At 32.5% G+C, this 19,725-nt stretch overlaps 1 protein-coding gene across 1 annotated transcript; it reads right to left on the reverse strand.

The window, feature by feature from the left end:
• Positions 1–5,352: 5,352 nt before the first annotated feature.
• On the reverse strand, positions 5,353–15,544 carry LOC11420737 (arginase, mitochondrial-like). The gene is made up of 7 exons (XM_003605121.4): positions 15,438–15,544; positions 15,023–15,173; positions 14,532–14,691; positions 12,373–12,506; positions 7,510–7,719; positions 6,739–6,849; positions 5,353–5,773 (listed from the first exon to the last, which is right to left on the reverse strand). The coding sequence occupies exons 2-7, from the start codon at positions 15,161–15,163 to the stop codon at positions 5,513–5,515; spliced, it is 1,017 nt and encodes a 338-aa protein (XP_003605169.2). The 5' UTR covers positions 15,164–15,173; positions 15,438–15,544; the 3' UTR covers positions 5,353–5,512.
• Positions 15,545–19,725: the final 4,181 nt, after the last annotated feature.

Genomic DNA, 19,725 nt, shown 5'->3' on the forward strand with positions numbered 1-19,725 from the left:
CCGATGACCTCACATTGAAACCTCCTCTGCAATTTTTTTTTCTTTCCTTTTCCTTCTTTCTCACCCACAAGATTCCTTCCTTCCGCTTTCTCTCTTTCTACTCTGAGCTTTCTCGTCGAGTTTTCTATGGCCGGGTTTTCTCTTTAACTTTCACGATCTGATAGAATATTAACATACAGAGGTCGGATCTGAACCCATTAAAATGACGGTAGTGTAGTGGAGTGACCCTATCTATGTTGGAAGTTGACGTCAATGATGGAGGTATAGGTGATGGCAGTTAGGACAAATCTAAGCAGATCCAGGGATAGGAAGAACGACGGTGGTGAGTAGGAGGATGGGTTGTGGTGGGGCGGCAGTGTTGGCGGCGGCGGTCGGTCAGAAAAGATAGGGTGAAGGAAAGGTGACAGAAGAGAGAAAAGAGGGTCACAAACAAAATTGTTGAGTGTGTTTGTGCGTTGGGCCGCTTAGCCACGTGTCAGTTTTGTGTGTGGTGGTTTAAGGTGTGTATGTCACCTAAGGATGTCAATATCAGGACTCTAAAAAAATGATCGGTTGTGTTTGATGTAACACCCTAAAACTCCACATACAATATTTAAACAATTATTCAATAGGTAGTCACATAAGTTTGAGGTGCTACTTCATCATTAATCCAACACATATGTATAAATCATCGTAGTCATAAACAATCGCAGCGGAAATAACATCTCAGACATAATAAAGTCATAATCTCAAAATCTCATATGCATCAACATAGTGAACTCAATGGTTTCCCAAACATAATCTGAAAGATAAAATAGAATTCCCGACATCCTAATCAGAGCTTACTAACTAAGACTCATGAAGCATAAAAGACGAGTAGGCGCCCGCCGTCCTCGAATACTCACATCGACTAAGAGTCATCAACCTGCACGTCTACACCACGAGGATGTAGGTGACCAAAAAGTCATTGGAGGATAAGATATACGTTCAACATAAAAAATATATGAACTCATGCATAGTATTTAGGATTCACAAATACACATATTCATTTCCTAACAATATTATAATCACATTTATTCTCATTCGATTAATTAAATAAATACAACAACTCTTAAAATCATCGTCACAAGTTATAACAAATATTCACATCGTCACTTTATCACCAAGTCGAATATATATCATTCACATTTCATCACAATCGTCACAATAACACAAATATCTCACAGACACACATAGCCATGTACATATCTTCTCATAAATTCACATAATCAAATACACGACTCCCACATAGACTCATATGCATGCAATGCTCTATACGACTCTATTTGCATGTGGTACCGTTTTTGGATATTGAAGTTATGTTACCGAGTGATCCATCATCTTCAAGATTATTGGATAATTCGGAGTTATGTTACCGAATTAATCCCTCATCATCGTGATACACATCTTCGTGATTACTAGATTATGAATGTATGGACTTCAAGTATAGACTCATAATGCACAACACCATAAAACTCATCATTATATAATTCATACCATTATAAAAGTATAAATATTTTTGCATGCAAATTTGTTACGTTTTGAAAAATGAATCTGAAATCCAATATGGTTTCCGTGGTATTCAATTTTTTGGGATTGATTTGCATGCAATTTTGATTTTGATCGATTTGGATGTAAACACGTCAAGTTTTAACAAATTTATAGTGCTACCATTTTTTTTTTAAGAGGCACAATATCAAATGTAGTTTTACAACGATATCCACCTTAATATTTCTAATCACTAGATTGCTCATATATATATATATATATATATATATAAAAGCAGATTTGAATCTCAACCCCTATATATATTATATAATGTTCATATCAACTGAACTAAACTCACAAATTATTGATGTCTCACCACTAATAAACTTTTTTTTTTCTTCTTTAGAATCCACCTCTATTAAATTAGACTTTTTTTGTTTGTTTTTAAAGAACCTCTATTAGACTCTTTTGTTTTGGTCTTTTTTTACCTAATAAGACAACTCATATAGTTAATAGTAAATTATTTTCACACCACTCCGCTTTTATATTATAACTTAAATTAGATTTTTGACTCGTGCTCCGCTTATGTTTATTGTAAAGGGATTGACATACAAATAATAAAATGCAATATATAATAGGTAACGGTGAAAAAATAACATGTGATAATCTATAGTAGACAAAATAAAACACTTCATAAAATGTATGAAATCTGAAAATATTATAAAAGAAAATTCGATAATCATATCAATAATTCGGGTATATATAACCAAGTTTACATGAAAATTAGTGTAGCCGGGTTTGCATGGAAATTAAGGTATTCTGTTTATAAACGTATTAAATAAGTGTAGAAAATTTTGCCAAAAAAAAAGGCAACATGATAGGAATGAAATAAAGACATAAAATTGGTTAAAAAAAATGTACAAAATATTGTAAAAAAAAAAAAACACATGAAATACAAAATATTGTAAAAAAAAAAATCCAAAAAAAAAGTATAAAATAGAAGGCATCAAACGTGATCTTTGATATGCTCATAGTTTTTAGAACAAAAAGTATAGAATAGAAGACATCAAACGTGATCATTGATATGCTCATAGTTTCTAGAACAAACGTGCAACATCAAATAAGTGTAGAAAATATTTTCTTCAAAAAAAAAGGCAAGAGGATAGGAATGAAATTGGTGCGATGCATTTTTTAGATGAAATTTGTTAGGTTAATAATTGCAAATCTAATAAAGCAAATGAGCGGAAAAAATTCGATTAAAAAAGTTGATGAAATAATTATATGTCAAAAGTTATGTATTCAAATTTTTAAAAGTAAAAAATTATAAAGTAATTATTTTGAATATAAAAATTTTACTTTTGCCTTTTTTAATTTTTTTTTTTTGCGAGAACTTTTGCCTTTTTTATTATTGTCCCACAAATTAGCAAGCCCTAAAAAATATTTATCAAAATCATATCATATGATGATAAAGTTTGTAAAATCATATGAAGATAATGATAATTAAAAGGAGCAACCTCGTGAAAAGCAAATGACAGTGACAGCAGTGGTGTACAGTACACGGAACAAGAACAACATCCGAAAGATTCATTTAACAAACCTCAAATTCCAAATACCAGGAATTCACGCCACTTGCCCAAATAGGCAAACATCCTATAGATTTAGATTTAACATATTTTTTTTTTTTTTTTAAGAGTAAATCCTCATTTGGGTCCCTGAAAGTGTATCTTGCTATCAGCCACGTTCCTGGATCAATACAACGCACCAAAAACTCCCCCAAAGTCTCTTCCGTTAGTCATTTCCATCCAAAATGTTAACTGATCATTAACGGTAATGATGTGTCCGTTACACATGCCACCTCAGTTGTTGTATTGGTCTTCCACGTAGACGAGGGACCAAAATGATCAGAATTATGTTCCTGCCTTCATCTTCTCCAACACTTCCAATTCCTTCTTCTTCTCCAACACAACTCAGAAACTCATTTTGTCCAACATCTTTGCCCAAAAATTTTCATATTCATACAAATAACCCAAAAATTCAAAATCAGAATTAATTCATTCTCCTCCACTGAAGCACAATTTGTAATATTTAGCATCTCTAGATTATTGTATGTTTTTTACAATGAAGAAGGAAAAACTGCTGTGATTTTGTCACATTTATTCACTTTCAACGTCTTCAATGAGTCAAACTGGTGGTGCCATATTGTCTTCAAGTTCTCCATGTCATTCAATATGATTTCCTCTAATTTGGAGAGTCGAACCTATGATTGCAAATTTATAAACTCATAAATAACTAGTATCGTTATAAATATTTTATTTAAATGCTACAGCAAAATTGGAATGTTTCCAATGGTAGAATTAGCATACCTCTTTTGATGCATAAGTAAGGTTGTTTTTTTCCACCATCAAAGAACATTTACTAATTTCCAACCAAAGGAGGGCAAGAATAAGTACTTTAACTCACCACAATTATCCACAACGAAATTTGTCAATTTGCAAAAGGAATGTTGATTGTCACCCCAAACTTTGTTCCAATTTAATGATGAGCTCAAGGTAAGGATATCCAAATTATGAAATGCAACCAACATAGAATCAGAGGGTGATTTGCTGCTATTGTTGTTGTTCCTATGCATCGCCCCACCTCCATCCCCACCTCCCATCATGTTCAATCTCAATTTGGGTAAAGAATTCGAAAATCGGTGAAGAGAAATTGAGAGAGGAACTGGTTTTAGGGTTTGAAATTGGGAACAGAGTTTTGTTTCTTCAAAGTAGGAGAAATGGAGATAAGGGAGAAAAGGAGGGACGAAAAATGACTTTTGCAATCTTGCTATTCACCCTCCAATTTAGTCCCTGCCAGTGTGGAAAGTCTTATTGCAGCTGAGATGGCAAGAAAAATGGTCAGATCAGCACAGTTAACGATCAGTTAACGTTTTGGATGGGAATGACTAACGGAAGAGACTTTGGGGGAGTTTTTGGTGCGTTTCATTGATCCAGGGACGTGACTGATAGCGAGATACACTTTCAGGGACTCAAATGAGAGTTTATTCTTTTTTAAAGCACCGTATTTGTACAACTATTTCTAAACAATTTTTGTGATAATTTTTTTAAATTGGATAAAAATAACGGAGAGAAAAAGAAGTCACGAGAAAATAAAAATAACTCGAAGTGTGACATTGAAGGCGAGGGAGAGAATAGAGACCATGGTCGAAAGCAAGTCTTGTTTTATCATGACCTTAGGCGTTTACAAATGAAAGAAATTAAAAGAGAAAAAAATTAAAAGTTGAAAATAATGTGATTAAATTATTTTTATATTAAATATGTTTCATTTATGTATGTTCAAATATTTTTTTATTTGAGGTTGTGATGAAGTAAAATTTGCCAGTATCCTAAAACTCAAAGAAAGATGAGAAATATTAGTGGGTGAAATGGCCAAACAGTATTAATGTAGGTTTATCCCTAATAATGTGTATATTCCTCTATAAATATTTTAATTTTAATAGTAAACATACGTCATTGTAATTTCCTGATTTTTAGGAATACACAACAAAACGTCTTTGAAATTGTAAGAAATTGATCATATTAATACGAAAAATGATATTAATATAAATTTTTTTAGACAACTCTCTTCTTATACTCACATTGTGTTCTTATTCTCTCTTTCTCTCTAACCTCTATTGTTTTTGTCCTAAAAATTATCGAAAAAATAATTGTACAAATATCATTTCTCTATTCATATTTTGGTTAACAACTTTTGTCATAGTGTATGAAATGCCACATTAAGTTCTTTTTTAACACCAGCGGTATAAGCAAGTAGTCGATAGTATAAGCATTTCAACACACAAAACATTGGTCTTAATTTTTCATATTAATTTATTTAGACATAAAAAAGTTATTCAAAATAAGTTAAAAATCAAGACACAAGTACATGTTACATATGCATTGTTTGAACCCTAATTCAAGAAACCAAACACATGTACATGTAAACACAATTACACAATCTAAATTCATGATCATTTTGACATCTTTGCAGCCAATTCTCTCACCAACTTAGCAGCTACTAGAGCAGTGATACCATCATAAGTATCACGTTGTGGATTGTATTCAACCACATCTCCACCAACAATATCACCTTGAAGATTTTGAAGGATATTGAGAATATCACGAAATAAAAGTCCTCCCGGTTCATGGTGAGACACTCCTGGAGCAATTGATGGGTCAAGAGAATCCACATCTATTGAAACATATACTCCCTTAACACCTTCACCTAGTTTCTGTACACAAAGAAATTTCCAAGGTTTCAAAATTAAAGAAACACTAAATTTCATATACAGTCTTTTTAACACAAAATTTGACATCAGACACAAAATTTCAGATAAATCTTACATCATGTACATAAACTAGTTTTCACCATTGGTTCAATAAATTTCACCATTAAATTAAATGAAATATGACATGACTTTTTGATCTAATGGTGGATCAGACGCTTGTGCATAGTGCAAGACCATTTTTCTTGTCCATATTAGACAAAGACTAATAAATAAATGATGATACTAATCGCTAGAAAAAGTTGAATTATTAGAAATTAGAGGCGAATGTTTTTATATTTAATTATGATACTAAGTGTTAAAGATCTCGTGATTAGAGACGAGTTTTCCTTTTTCATCTCTAATTTACACATCTTGTTTTTGGTATCACGCTAGATATGTCAGAATCATGGTGGCCGATCATGATTTTCCAAAAACTACGATTTATGCTTCTGCAAAATCACAGTAGATCAACCTGATTCTAACATATCTATCGCGATATGCCAAACATACAAACAGTTTTTTCATAGTAAAAAAGTGACATTAAAAAAATTTCATAGTAAAAAAGTGACATTAAAAAATAGGCTTAATTGCACTTTTGGACCCCTATTTTTTCAAAAGTTGCGGTTATGGACCCCAAACTAATTTAAATACAAAACAGCCCCATATGTTTTGATTCTTTGGCAGTTTTGGCCCCCCAAGGCAAAATAAAAATAAAAAATTTGACACATGGCACCTCACTTAGGGTGCCACGTCAGCGTTGACCGAGTCAACACTGAACTGGGGGTTCAAAACTGCCAAAGAATCAATACATAGGGGGCTGATTTGTATTTAAATTAGTTAGGGGTCTATAACCGCAACTTTTGAAAAAATAGAGGTCCAAAAGTGCAATTAAGCCTAAAAAATAGTGTAGGATAGAGATAGGGAGATACAAGGTTCTCTAAAATGGGGCGATCTCTTGACAATGTCCTCATTTCATGTGTCTCAACACCGTATTTTTTGACTTGCTCACGGACATCATTTGTTATTGATCTTATACCAACCTGAAATAAATTAATGTAATAATGGCATGAAGATTGAAGAGTATGTTGTATAATTTTCTGTCTTAAGAGAAATTGGTACTACAGTGAAGAACTTGCACAAAGTTTAGCTATTGAAAGAAATTAAAGAATAAAAGCTAAAAACTCCATAAATGCATGGATGGGTATGGTTCGATTCAGGATGAAAACTGAACAAACAGAATTAAATTGTTTGTTAAATTTAAAATAACTGAACCGAACTGTTCATATTTTAAATTGAACCAAACTTTTTCAAATCGAACCGAACAGTTTCAAATCAAACCGAATTGTTATTATTGATAACGTTAAAAAAAAATATAAAAACCAAACAAAAACAAATTTTAGAAATTTTAAAATCGAACCAAACTGTTTGGAATCAAACCTTATTGTTTTGAACTAAACCGAATTGTTTCAGTTCCAAAATTGTTAGCAATGGTACGATTTTTTTGTTTGGTTCGATTCACTTCAATTCAACAGTTTGGTTTGGTTTTTTTAGTTTTTTTTGCCCACATGGAATCTGATGTATCAAATCCATTTAGCTGTTAAATTCAATTTGTAAAAACTAATATGGACAGAATGAGTAACAAATGAATTGAACCAAATAAATTAATCAAAACTGAATATAAAGAATGAATTAAAAATGACCTGCACGAGTCTGCGAGCATAGCCACCCTCCATGATTCGAGCAAAAGGAGAAGCATGTGAATAATAGTTTCCTTCAAAGTCATGATAGAGATCAGGATGTGCATCAAAATGAAGAATATCAACTGCTCCTCCAAGCTTCTCAGAGACAGCTCTAACAACTGGAAATGATATTGAATGATCACCACCCAAAACTAATGGGCGTAATGGATCCTGAAAGAATGTAGACACAATTATAATCAACCTTATAGGTCAAGTTTGAACAAAAAGTTGCAAGAAGCATGATTATTCATTTGATAGTATGTTTGATGCTAATTAAAAACATTGTTATTTCCACACAAAAATAAAAACCATTAATTAATCACTTGATCTTGTCAAAGCCATTATAGAGATGGATCTCACTTTGGCGCCATTGTGGCGCCGAAGTCACCTGCTATTGTCAAGTCAGAGCGTGTCATGTGGCACACCTTATTCTCTCACGTCTAGATGGATGAATGTTTCCCCTTGTTCGGGTGGGTAAATTCAAACATAAATGTTTTTACAAATAATGAGGGTAAAAAAAGAAGCTCTCGATAAATTTACTTACTAACTTTGTGTTAAAAATCAACGCTTCTACATTATAATATATAGACTTAGGGTGTTCGCGGTACGGTTCGGTTTGATTTTGAGGTTAAAAGTCTTTCCAACCGCAAGATAAATAACTATGCGGTTTGTGTTGATTCGGTTGACTTTTAAAATAAAACATGAACCAAACTAAACCAAACCAATGCGGTTTGGATTGGATCGGTCATGCGATTTTTTTAGACAATAATTTTTTATGTTTTCAACATTAAAATCAAATTAAAAAGTTAAAACACAAACATATTTTCAGCAATGTTTTAACTTTTATCCAACATTACAATTTTATTTCCATCCAACAATATTCTCAAATACGTAGACCAAATTAAAACATGGACAAAAAGTAATCATATTTTATAAGAAATGCAAAAGACTAAAATTTTAATCATTCTCTAAGAGTTCAAGTAGCATATAAATACATTATTGATAGAAAAAGCAAAGAAGAAACTTAACAAGAGAAAAAAAAAACATGTCATTTTATTAAAGTTTACATTGAATTTCTATGAGTATTGGTCTAGAGGATATATATTTGATTAGTGTTTTTCTTATATTGCGGTTTGGTTTGGTTTAGTTCGGTTGGTAAAATCAAAACCGCAAACCGGACCAAACCATGCGGTTGAGTAAATAAATGATTCGAATACATCCGAATCAAATGCAGTTTTTTACAGTTTCGGTTTGAATTAGATCGGTTTGTGGTTTTTCTATAAGATTGGTTTAGTTTTTAACATCCCTATATAGACTTTTTTTTCCACCTCAACATATATCCGAATTAAAAGACAAACATTTTTATGGTCTTGAAAGTATACTTTAAACAAAATCAATATTTTTTTTTCCTGTTTAAAAGCATGGTTTCGGACACATGTGTTGTTTTTTAGAAATAGTGGGTGGATAAAGAAACTCTAATAAAAAAAATACCGACAAGGAACAACTGGTTGATGAGTGAATGTGAGGTCTATTAAAGTTGCCTTAGTTATTTATTTTAGAGAAATGATATTTGTACAACTATTTTTGTATTTTTGAATGATTTTCCTTTGGGAGGTCGTAAGTTTACTTGGTTTAAAGGGGATGGGAGATCTATGAGTCGGCTTGATCGGTTTTTGCTTTCGGAGGATTGGTGTCTAGCTTGGCCAAATTGTTTACAGATAGCTCAGTTGCGGGGTTTATCAGACCATTGTCCTTTGGTGTTGTCTGTTGATGAGGAGAATTGGGGTCCTAGACCGTCCAGATTATTAAAGTGTTGGACTGATATTCCGGGTTATAAGCAGTTTGTTAGTACTAAATGGAAATCTATTCAGGTAGACGTTTGGGGTGGATATGTGTTAAAGGAAAAGTTCAAATTGATTAAAGTGGCCCTAAAGGAGTGGCATGCCAACCATACTCAAAACTTACCAGGAAATTTAACCGCTCTGAAGGACAGGTTGGCGGTGTTAGATGGGAAAGGAGAAGGCGAGTTGTTGTCTGATGTTGAGTGTGATGAGGTGCGTAGTATTGCAACAGATATTCAATCTTTGTCCTGTCTTAATGCTAGTATATGTTGGCAACAGTTTTGAGTGCGTTGGCTGCGTGATGGTGATGCCAACTCAAAAAAAATTCACTCTTTGATGTCTTCTAGGCGCCGCCATAATGCCTTGTGTTCTATTTCTGTTGATGGGGTGGTGGTAGAGGGTGTGCAGCCTATTCGGACTGCTGTTTACACGCATTTTGCGAACCATTTTCAAGCTATCAATTTTGAGCGTCCTAGTGTGGCGAACTTGAACTTTCGGTCCTTGTCTGTGTCAGAAGGTGGGAGCTTAATCAAGCCTTTTTCAGTGCAGGAGATTAAAGAAGCTGTGTGGGATTGTGATAGTGATAAGAGTCCAGGTCCTGATGGGATTAATTTTGGTTTCATTAAGGAGTTCTGGCTTGATATGAAGGATGAGATTGTGTGTTTTGTTTTTGAATTCCACCGCAATGGGAAGTTATCCAAAGGTATCAATACTACTTTCATTGCTCTCATTCATAAAGTAGAAAGTCCTCAGAATCTTAATGATTTTCGTCCTATTTCTTTGGTGGGGAGTCTTTATAAGATTTTGGCTAAGCTGCTAGCAAATAGATTGCTAAGCTGATAGGTGGATAGGGGAGGCTCCTCTTTGTGTGCGGTTTAGGCGGTTGTTTGAGTTAACAGAGAATAAGTCTATGTCCGTCGTCGACTTGCTCTCTGTTGATTCGGACCGGTGGGGGGAGGTGTGGAGGTGGAGACGTAGGTTATGGCAGTGGGAGAAGGAGTTGCTAGATTAGTGTAGGGCTTTACTTCTTGATGTTTCCTTGAATCCTAATGTTTCAGATAGCTGGGTGTGGCTTCCGGACCTATATGGTGGATACACAGTTCGAGGTGCATATAGTTTGTTAATGTCTCAGGTACCTCAGGTCGCCGACTATGCTATGGATTTGGTGTGGCACAAACAGGTTCCCTTGAAGGTTTCTGTTTTTGCGTGGAGGCTCATCCGTGATCGTTAACCAACAAGGACAAATTTGATTGCTAGACGGGTGTTGTCGCCTGACATGTCCTCGTGTGTTGCTGGTTGTGGTCATCCTGAATCGGCACGCCATCTATTTTTATTGTGTGATACTTTTGGTTCTCTGTGGTATTTGGTGCGAGATTGGATTGGTTGCTATGGGGTGGATACAGATAATATTTCAGATCATTTCTTACAGTTCACTTATTTGACAGGTGGTGGTGTTGCTAGACGTTCTTTTATGCAACTAATATGGCTTTTATGTGCCTGGGTTGTTTGGACTGAACGTAATAACCGTATGTTTAATCATGTTGTTACCCCCATCCCTTGTTTATTAGATAAGATTAAGCTGTTGTCTCTAGGTTGGTTGAAAGCTAAAAAAGCTACCTTTGTTTTTGGGACTCAGCAGTGGTGGTCACGCCCTCTTGTTTGTTTGGGTATTGACTAATGTTTTTCTGGTGTGTTTTGTTTGTAATTGTTATAACTCTTGGTTTCTGAGGTAGTCTCTTAGGCACATCTTGTGCGTTTGGGACTAACCTATTTCGTATATAATTCCATTTTGGCTTGTTCAAAAAAAATAATAATTTATGTACAACTTTTTCTCTCATACTCACATTATCTTCTAATTCTCTTTTTTTTCTCTCCATTATTTTTGACCAATAAAAAGAGAGCACAACAAGGTTGTCTCAAAAGTTGTAGCAAAAAAATTGTTCAAATATCATTACTCTTTATTTTATCATTGATTTAAATAACACTTAACTCATTCTACCAAAAAATAAAAATTAACTAAACTCAACTAGTAAAATTGGGAAATGAAAAAAAGTTGACATATGTGCAGTGATCGACTGCAACATGTATTTTAAAACAGAAGGAGTATTAACTAAAATAAGACAAATGACCACTAAAATATGGCATCTAAGATTATTTTAACTTTGTATATTGAGGTTACACGGATCGAATTCATACCATTACACCAGCATCTCATAGATTATGTGTGAAGCTTAAGAAATCATGTTTGCCATTAAAAAAAAAAACTATTTTTTTTAGAACTGTATCAAACATAAATCATGATACACTAAAAATAATGAAAAAAAAGGCTTAATTGCATTTTTTTTCCATATCTTTTGTTAATTGTGCGATTTTGCACCCCTTTTTTTTTTAACGATTTTGCAGCCCATTTTTTTTCCCCTTTCTGATTTTGCACCCCGTCTTTGTGTTCAATTGCACTTTTGCCCCCTATGTTTTTGCTAATTGTGCAATTTTGCACCCTCTTCTTTTTTTGAACGATTTTGCACCTTATTTTTAACCCCTTTTCCTCTCTTTTAATGATGATTTTGAACAAAATACAATTGACAAAAGATGGGGTGCAAAATCGCTCAAAAAAAAGAGGGGGTGCAAAATCGCACAATTAGAAAAAGATAAGGCGAAAAGTGCAATTAAGCGAAAAAAAACTAGATTGAAAAACATAGGAAAGAAAAACTACATAAATTCATGTTGTAGAAAACAAGTTATATTAAAAAATAGAGTCATGTTAACTTGTGTCCATGTTAAGCAATTCAAAAGTAGAAACATTCTCTTGTATTTTGTGTATTCAATTAATCAAAAGTCAAAAAATTAAATTCAAATGCATTAATTACACCAAATTATTTCCTTTTTTAGCTCATTAACTTGTGCTTTAAGAACACAAATTAACAATTTTTTTTAAAAATATAACAATGTCAAAAACATAAGCCAACAATTGTTAACAAATTACCTCATCCATCACTAACTTGACAGATTCACTAATAACATTGGCCAATCTCTTGTCATCGACCCCACAATCTCGAATTTCTTCAATAGGAACATCACCCACATTGGTTATCACTCGTGGGTCCCGCAAATTCTTGCCTGCAAAATATCATTTACTTATTTCAATATACCTAAAAAAATTAAATTAGCACGTTTAAATTTTAAATTGATATTAGAATGAATCGAATTAAGACTTTGAGAGAATTATATTCTAAAGTTTTAAGTTAATACTATCAAATCGATCCAAATTGATTAATATTTATAAAAATTAATCAATGAAATATCATGCATATACATAATAAATCTGTTTGATGGAATTAATTTTATATTAGCTGAATTGAGAAAACACTTTTAAATTGATAAATTAATAATTAGTTGATTAATTAGTGCATCTCAATAAATTAACAGTATAATTTTTGTTGTCAAAGCCAGCCAAAAGGTAAGGCCTCCTAGACAAATCACCTCAGGCCTACAAAATATTAAAAAATTGCTTCGTAAAAAATCATCATATTCTACCATAAAAAGGCCTCGAGTTCTGTTAGAGATCTACAATGAAGACACCTATTTTTAGATATTTAAATGGGTCTTACGTGTATACATCACTTATTTATAATTTTTTAATAGTGGTATGTATTAAAAACTCTATCCTTGCAACCCAGCATCTCACAATTTATTTTTAAATGGGACTCACTAATCAACTATCAATAATTTTTTTTGTTGAGAAAATCTATCAATAATTTTATATCACTATATATCAATTTTTTATTATTAAATAGGTATGGACCCCATATAAGAATGAAGTCTTAAATGAGACTCTGAATCTTATAAGACTCCAGAAAAAAATTCTTCCCAATAAAGGTGCCTATTTTTTCGTACTATATTTTTTTCCCAATAAAGTTTGTGTCTCCTATATTTTTTTAACAAATCAATTTTGTTTACATGCATCATTTCATATGGACAAAAAAGTGGAAACCATGGTTTTTCAAATGCACCGTTTCAAAGATCAAAAGGGAAAGGTTGAGGAAGTGGTAGCTCTCACAATTGAATTAACATTTATGATGCCGTTATGTCCTTCACCAAAAAAGAAAATGGAAGCCCATATTGCTGAAGTGTCGATACATATATCTTTTATTTTGCCTTGTGTATCCAATAAATGAGAAAAAATATATTTATACAACAATTTTTTAACAATTCATTATCTCATACTTTTATTTTGTTCTTGTTCTCTTTTTTCAATTTTATCTCTTTATTGATTTTAATAAAGTAAGAAAAAAATGAAGAAGTTCTGAACCTTAAGAATGCCACTTTTTGCTTGGGAGTTTGTGTTCTTGAACAATTTTATTTAAGAGTTTGTGTCTCAACCACTATAGACGAAAATACAGTTTTTTTCATTTAGTGATTGAAGCGATCCCCTTTTATCCTCCCTAAACTTTTTAACAAATCGATTTTGTTTGGATGCACCATTTCATACCGACAAAAAACCATGAATTTTTCAAAAGCATCATTTCAAAGATAAAAAATTTGAATTTTTTTCCGTCTGTCTCTAAGAATGTACATCCAGACGGAATCAGTTTTCTAAAAAGTGTTGAGGGAGAGGTAGCTCTAAAAATTGAATGAACATTTATGGTACCCTTATGTCCTTCACCAACAAAAAAAAGGGAAGCCCATATGCAGAAATGTGGATACATACTCCTCATTAAAAACTTTTTAACAAATCGATTTTGTTTGGATGGACCATTTCATATCGACAAAAAACCATGAATTTTTCAAATGCATCATTTCGAAGATAAATAATACGAATTTTTTGCCGCCTCTCGAAGAATGTACATCAAAACGGAATCGGTTTTCTAAAAAGTGTTGATGGAAAGGTAGCTCTCAAAATTGAATGAACATTTATGATTCCCTTATGTCCTTCACCAAAGAAAAAAAAGGGATGCCCATATGCTTAAATGTCAATACATATACCTTATATTTTATCTCATGTATCCAAAAAAATATCACACAATTTTTTTATAACTAAAAACAACAATCATTGGCCGACACTTATGATTCCTTTGGATACAAACAAATTGTTTGTTAAGATGCTTGATGATATACAAGACAAAGGGAAACAGTATTGCTTACCCTCTTCAGTTGTTGAGTTTGTGCTATCACACCAAATTGCTTCCCTAATGCGAGGAGGTGCAAATGCTGACCCTTCATGAAATGATGAATGATGACCTAAAGGAACTCCAAGAAGAGATGAAGTTGCCGCAACCCCTCCCAATGAACGCATAAGTTCTCCCTGCGTTACAAAACCAACTGCAAAGATTAATCCCACGAAACAACTGAGATTCACATAAGAAGTTGATATCACTCGACAATATTGAGAGAGTGGGGGGAGGACTTGATAAATATAATTAACTTATGAAGCACATACATGGCCACATGATACTGACATGTCGATACCGCTTATAATTTGAGAAAATCACAATATTCATTGTAACTCTATGGGTCAGTGTCGTGTACGTGTCTGAAACACGTCTAATTCGGGGAGTGTCCGTGCTTCATAAATTAACAAACATGGAGTCAAGCAAGAGTGCAACAAAAAGAAAAAGGAAAATATTAGGGCTTGCCTTAAATTTTGCTCTTTCACGAATAAATGTAAGTGCAGCATCTATCACACGATTTTGAGCTTTCTCTAACAAAGCAGGTGACACATTTGCAGAATTTAGTCTCTGCATGTAATGGAAGCCTCTGCGTGCTATAGTCGACATTATAATATTTCTGTATCAAATTAACAAACTAAAAAAGTTAACATTTTTTTATACTATGTTTAATGGCAAAAGATATGAATGAATTTCATGTAATTTTTTGTTTTGTTTTTGTGTAGAGAGATTTACAAAAGCACAATTAAACCCCAGCAACATAACCAACGTTGAAGTTAATTTTTTCAAAATTTTATGTTAATTAGAAACAAAAATAAAAATGTAAATCATACCAATTTGAATAAGAAAACTGAACAATAGATGTTGGAAACATTAATCTTACCAATTTCTCTGCTTTCCCTTTATCAATTGAAAATATGTGAAATGTGAAACACTATGTTAGACAAAGGTGTGTAGCTTTTTATAATAGGGGGTTGCTTTCATTTCTAACTGGTAGTCTTAAATGAATTTTTTTTCTCCATCCTCAAATTTAAATGAGAATGGGGCCCAACAACATGAGGGTTTCTCTTTAGCCCCCATATCTCTTTAAACCCCCAAAATTACAAAATTGTCTTTAATAACACATTAGGTAGTTAACTATTGGACGTTTATTTTTAAAAATTTATATTTTGTATATTCGGTAGATAACTATCGGACGCTCATTTTTAAAATTTAAATTTTGTATATCCGGTAGATAATTATCAGATGTTCATTTTTTTAAAATTTCGATTTTGTTCTTCCGGTAGATAACTACCGGATGTTCCTTTTCAAAATTTCGATTTTGTTACTCCGGTAGATAACTACCGAAGTCAATTATGTTGATGTTGCAGAATATTTTGTTACGGAAGAGAAAAAGAAGTATGAAGATAGAGATGAGATGTTCAACTGGGCTCGTTATCAAGTAATAGAGGTTGGATTTAAGCTTATATTAGATAAATCATATATTGGTTATGGACATAGAAAACCAAAGCTTGTTTTAGCTTGTGAAAGAAGTGACGAGTATAAAGGAACAAAGAAGTTTAAACGAGGAAACACATGTTCAAGGAAATGTTGATGTTCCTTTAGGTTGTGCGGTTATTTTAGTGCAGCAAAACTCCAAAGTCTGAATATAGTTTAAGGATTTCATAATCATAAGATAGAGCCAAAGTTAGAAGGACATATGTTGGCTGGTCATTTAACTTCAAAAGAGTCAAAGAACGTTGGTGACATGACAAGAAATTTGATAAAACCGAAAAACATTTTGTTGGATTTGAAAGGTAGACGGAAAGATAATAAGACAGTTACCAAAAAAATTTACAATGCACGTCACAAATACACACTGAGTATCAGAGGTTCGAAAACAGAGATGCATGAGTTGATCCAAAAAATTGAAGAAAACATATGTTTTCTATTACAGAACGGTTAGTGGTCAAAACTGTACAAGATATATTTTTTGCACATCTTGAATATGTGAAAATGTTTAACACATTTTCTATTGTATTGGTGATGGATTCAACTTATAAAATCAATCAATACAAAATGTCGTTGTTTGAGATTTTTGGTTTGACCTCAACTGAGATGACATACAATATCAGGTTTGCTTTTTTAACTAGTAAGAAAGAGGAAAATTTCACTTGGGTTCTACAAGAGTGTGCTAGTCTGTTGAAGTGTAAAAAACAATTGCCGCAGATAATTGTTACCAACAGGGATACCGCGTTGATGAGTGTTGTTGCCAAATTTATTTCAACATCTTTTGATTTAGTGTGTGAATTTCATATTTTAAAGAATGTGAGAGCTAGATGCATTTTGGATTTCATAGTCAAAGATTCCAAAGGGAAACATGTGAAGTCCTTAGATTTGGTTAACACCATCATGAATATCTGAGGATCTATATGGGAAGTTATAGTCAATTCTCCATATGGGGAGCTATATGCAGAAGTAGTGTTATAGTTCAAAAAAGTTTGTGAATGATTTAAAAAATATCTGAATTATGTTGAAAGTACAATATTGGAACTTGTGAAGGAAAAAATAGTTAATGCGTGGACCAACCATGTTATTCATTTTGGTTGCACAACAACAAACAATGTTGAATCCACTCATGGTGCATTGAAAGGATATTTGCTAGATAGTATGCATGATTTGGAAAAAGGATGGAAAGTAATAAATGTCATGTTAACAATACAATTCATTGAGATACAAGCCACTTTTGGAAGAAACACTACTGTTTTGGAACATAAATTTAAAGGTAATAAAATGTACAAGAGTTTGGAGTATAATGTTTTTAGACATGCAATGAACTACATTTATAAATAAGCATCTTAGGTTAAAGAGTGTGGTTCAAATAGTAAAAAGTGTGGTTGTGTGATACGATGGACACATGGGTTACCTTGTGCTTGTCTAATTTTTAAGAAATTGAATTTAAGGAAGTATGTTCGACTTGATGAAATCAGCAATTGTATATTCGACTTTATGACATAACATAAGTGTATTGTTATCAATTAGTAAGCCTTAATTTTTTTTTTGTTTGTTTGTATGAAAGATTCAATAAAGCTGATTACAATATGAAGTTGAATTTCAAGGATAAAATGCATGAAATGACATTCCCTGACATGACATCGTTGACTTTGCCGGTTCAAAAGCTTAAGACAAAAGGTGCGCAAAGGAGTAAGAGGTCTAATTTGGATGATAGTTATACTACTCTGGAGCTATCCTTTTCAGAGCATGTTGACACACAATTTCTAGATAGCCAAGCTTCGAAGACAAAACCTTCATTAAAGAAAATGAAAAGTGTATGTGTAGTTAATCCTTTTCCGACCCCGACACCAACACAATATATTCCTTATATTGATTACATGCATAATGTTATGAAACCTTATATTGAAAAGATTGTGAATGTGGATCGTGACGGTTATTGATGTTATCAAGTTGTAGTTGAAAGTCTTGGTCTTGGTCTTGTTTCTGACAGTTACGAGCTTGTTCGTCTTGCTTTCATTAAGGAATTAACAAGATGATTATCTGGGGGGTGAAGATTGACTAAAATTCCCAATTGACTCACTATACACTCCAAAGGAAAAGACTTCAATTGCGCGAGAAGAAAAATTGTTGACAATACCATGTATGGGACACATTATTGCAACATTATACAATAAGGTTGTCATTGTGCTGAAACATGGAAATAACTTTTTTGAAACATGTTTTCCTCTTCATGGTTGTCCTCCAACGAATCCATCCTCACAGATTGTGTCTAGGATTGATTCCTAACCACTTTGTGTATATGTTTTTGAGACCCGAATGCCCAATATCTCCAACAACATTGCAGTGGAAAACATACAAATGGCGAGAGACTCATGCTTGGGAAGATCACTTTGTTGCGAGGTAGTGTTTGTTTAATTTACCAAACAACTTTAACTTTATTTTTAAAGCTTTTATTTTTGTCCTCGTGAACTTAGCTCAGTTGGTAGGGACAATGCATAATATATGCAAGATCCCGAGTTCAAATCCCGGCCACCACAAAAAAAAAAAAAAACTGTTGCCTAACCAAACGAAACCGCATAAATTTATTTCTAATAGCATTTAATTACAAAGACTTATTTTGAATGGATTTAATTAGAATGATTTATTCATGGTATATTTATTTATGTGGGAAAACAAAAGAAAGGAATGGTAAAATCGTGTATAATTATTTTATAAAAGGAAAGGAAAAATCATGTATTATAATAGAACGAAATATGGCATATTCTTATTTTTTTTATGTTGGAAAAAGATTCAAGTGTAATGTTATAAAAGTAAAATAAAAACGTGTATTATTCTCTCAACAAAAAAAAAAAAAGTGTATTATTTTAAATCAGAACCCGTGCCTATTTTCTTTCACTTTTTTGGTTGACGGAAGTTCAACTGAAGAACCTTAAATAGAAAACCTAATTACAAAAAATATATTAGTTCAATGAATAATTACAAACTGTTTTAGTTTATGAACTTATTTAAAAAAATTCTGAAATATTTTATGGATCTACATAATAAACAATATTTTAAATATCAATTTTTTTAGAGGAGCCCTTTTTTCTTTGTTAAAAATGCATATTTTCTTCTTCGAAACCATAGGCACCTGCGCCCTGATTGAGGTCATAATAATTTTGTTTTCTGAAAAGAGGACATATTAATTCTGAATCAATTGCATTGCCATATTTAATTACAACGACTTGGTGAAAGGACAATAAAAAAAAAATTGTGGAATCATTCATGTATGCAATTATAACTTCCACTTCGAGGTCAATGAAGCATTACCGGTAAAAATCACCAGTCAATTCTAAGTAGTAACAATTCTCTATAAATTTGAGAATGAGTTAAACCGTGTTGATGTCTCAATTTGAGAATTCAGAACCATATATAAATGATATACATACACTTTGCACATTTGTTTGACAATAATAACATTAAAAATGAGAAGTAAACCGTGTTGGTGTCTCAATTTAATATTGTCAATGTTTAAGGACCTCATTATGTGTCAACCCTTTTACATTACAAACTAGAAAACTTTTACAAAATCATGGTTTAAATCAAATCAAAATTGATAAAAAAAAAAAAAAAAAAAAGCAAAAATAATTAGGGTTCCAGCAACTCTCATAACATTAAGGTCATAATTGACTAATATA

The sequence above is a fragment of the Medicago truncatula genome, chromosome 4, assembly GCF_003473485.1.
Source record: "Medicago truncatula cultivar Jemalong A17 chromosome 4, MtrunA17r5.0-ANR, whole genome shotgun sequence".
Lineage (NCBI taxonomy): Eukaryota > Viridiplantae > Streptophyta > Magnoliopsida > Fabales > Fabaceae > Medicago > Medicago truncatula.

Bases quoted from the DNA above. Each gene is read 5' to 3' on its own strand.
- LOC11420737 (XM_003605121.4), bottom strand. From the start codon at position 15,163: ATGTCGACTATAGCACGCAGAGGCTTCCATTACATGCAGAGACTAAAT. The intron at 12,507-14,531 runs GTAAGCAATACT...GATATTTTGCAG, and splicing joins AAACTCAACAACTGAAGAGG to GCAAGAATTTGCGGGACCCA. The intron at 6,850-7,509 runs GTCATTTTTAAT...AATTTATTTCAG, and splicing joins ATGCTCGCAGACTCGTGCAG to GTTGGTATAAGATCAATAAC.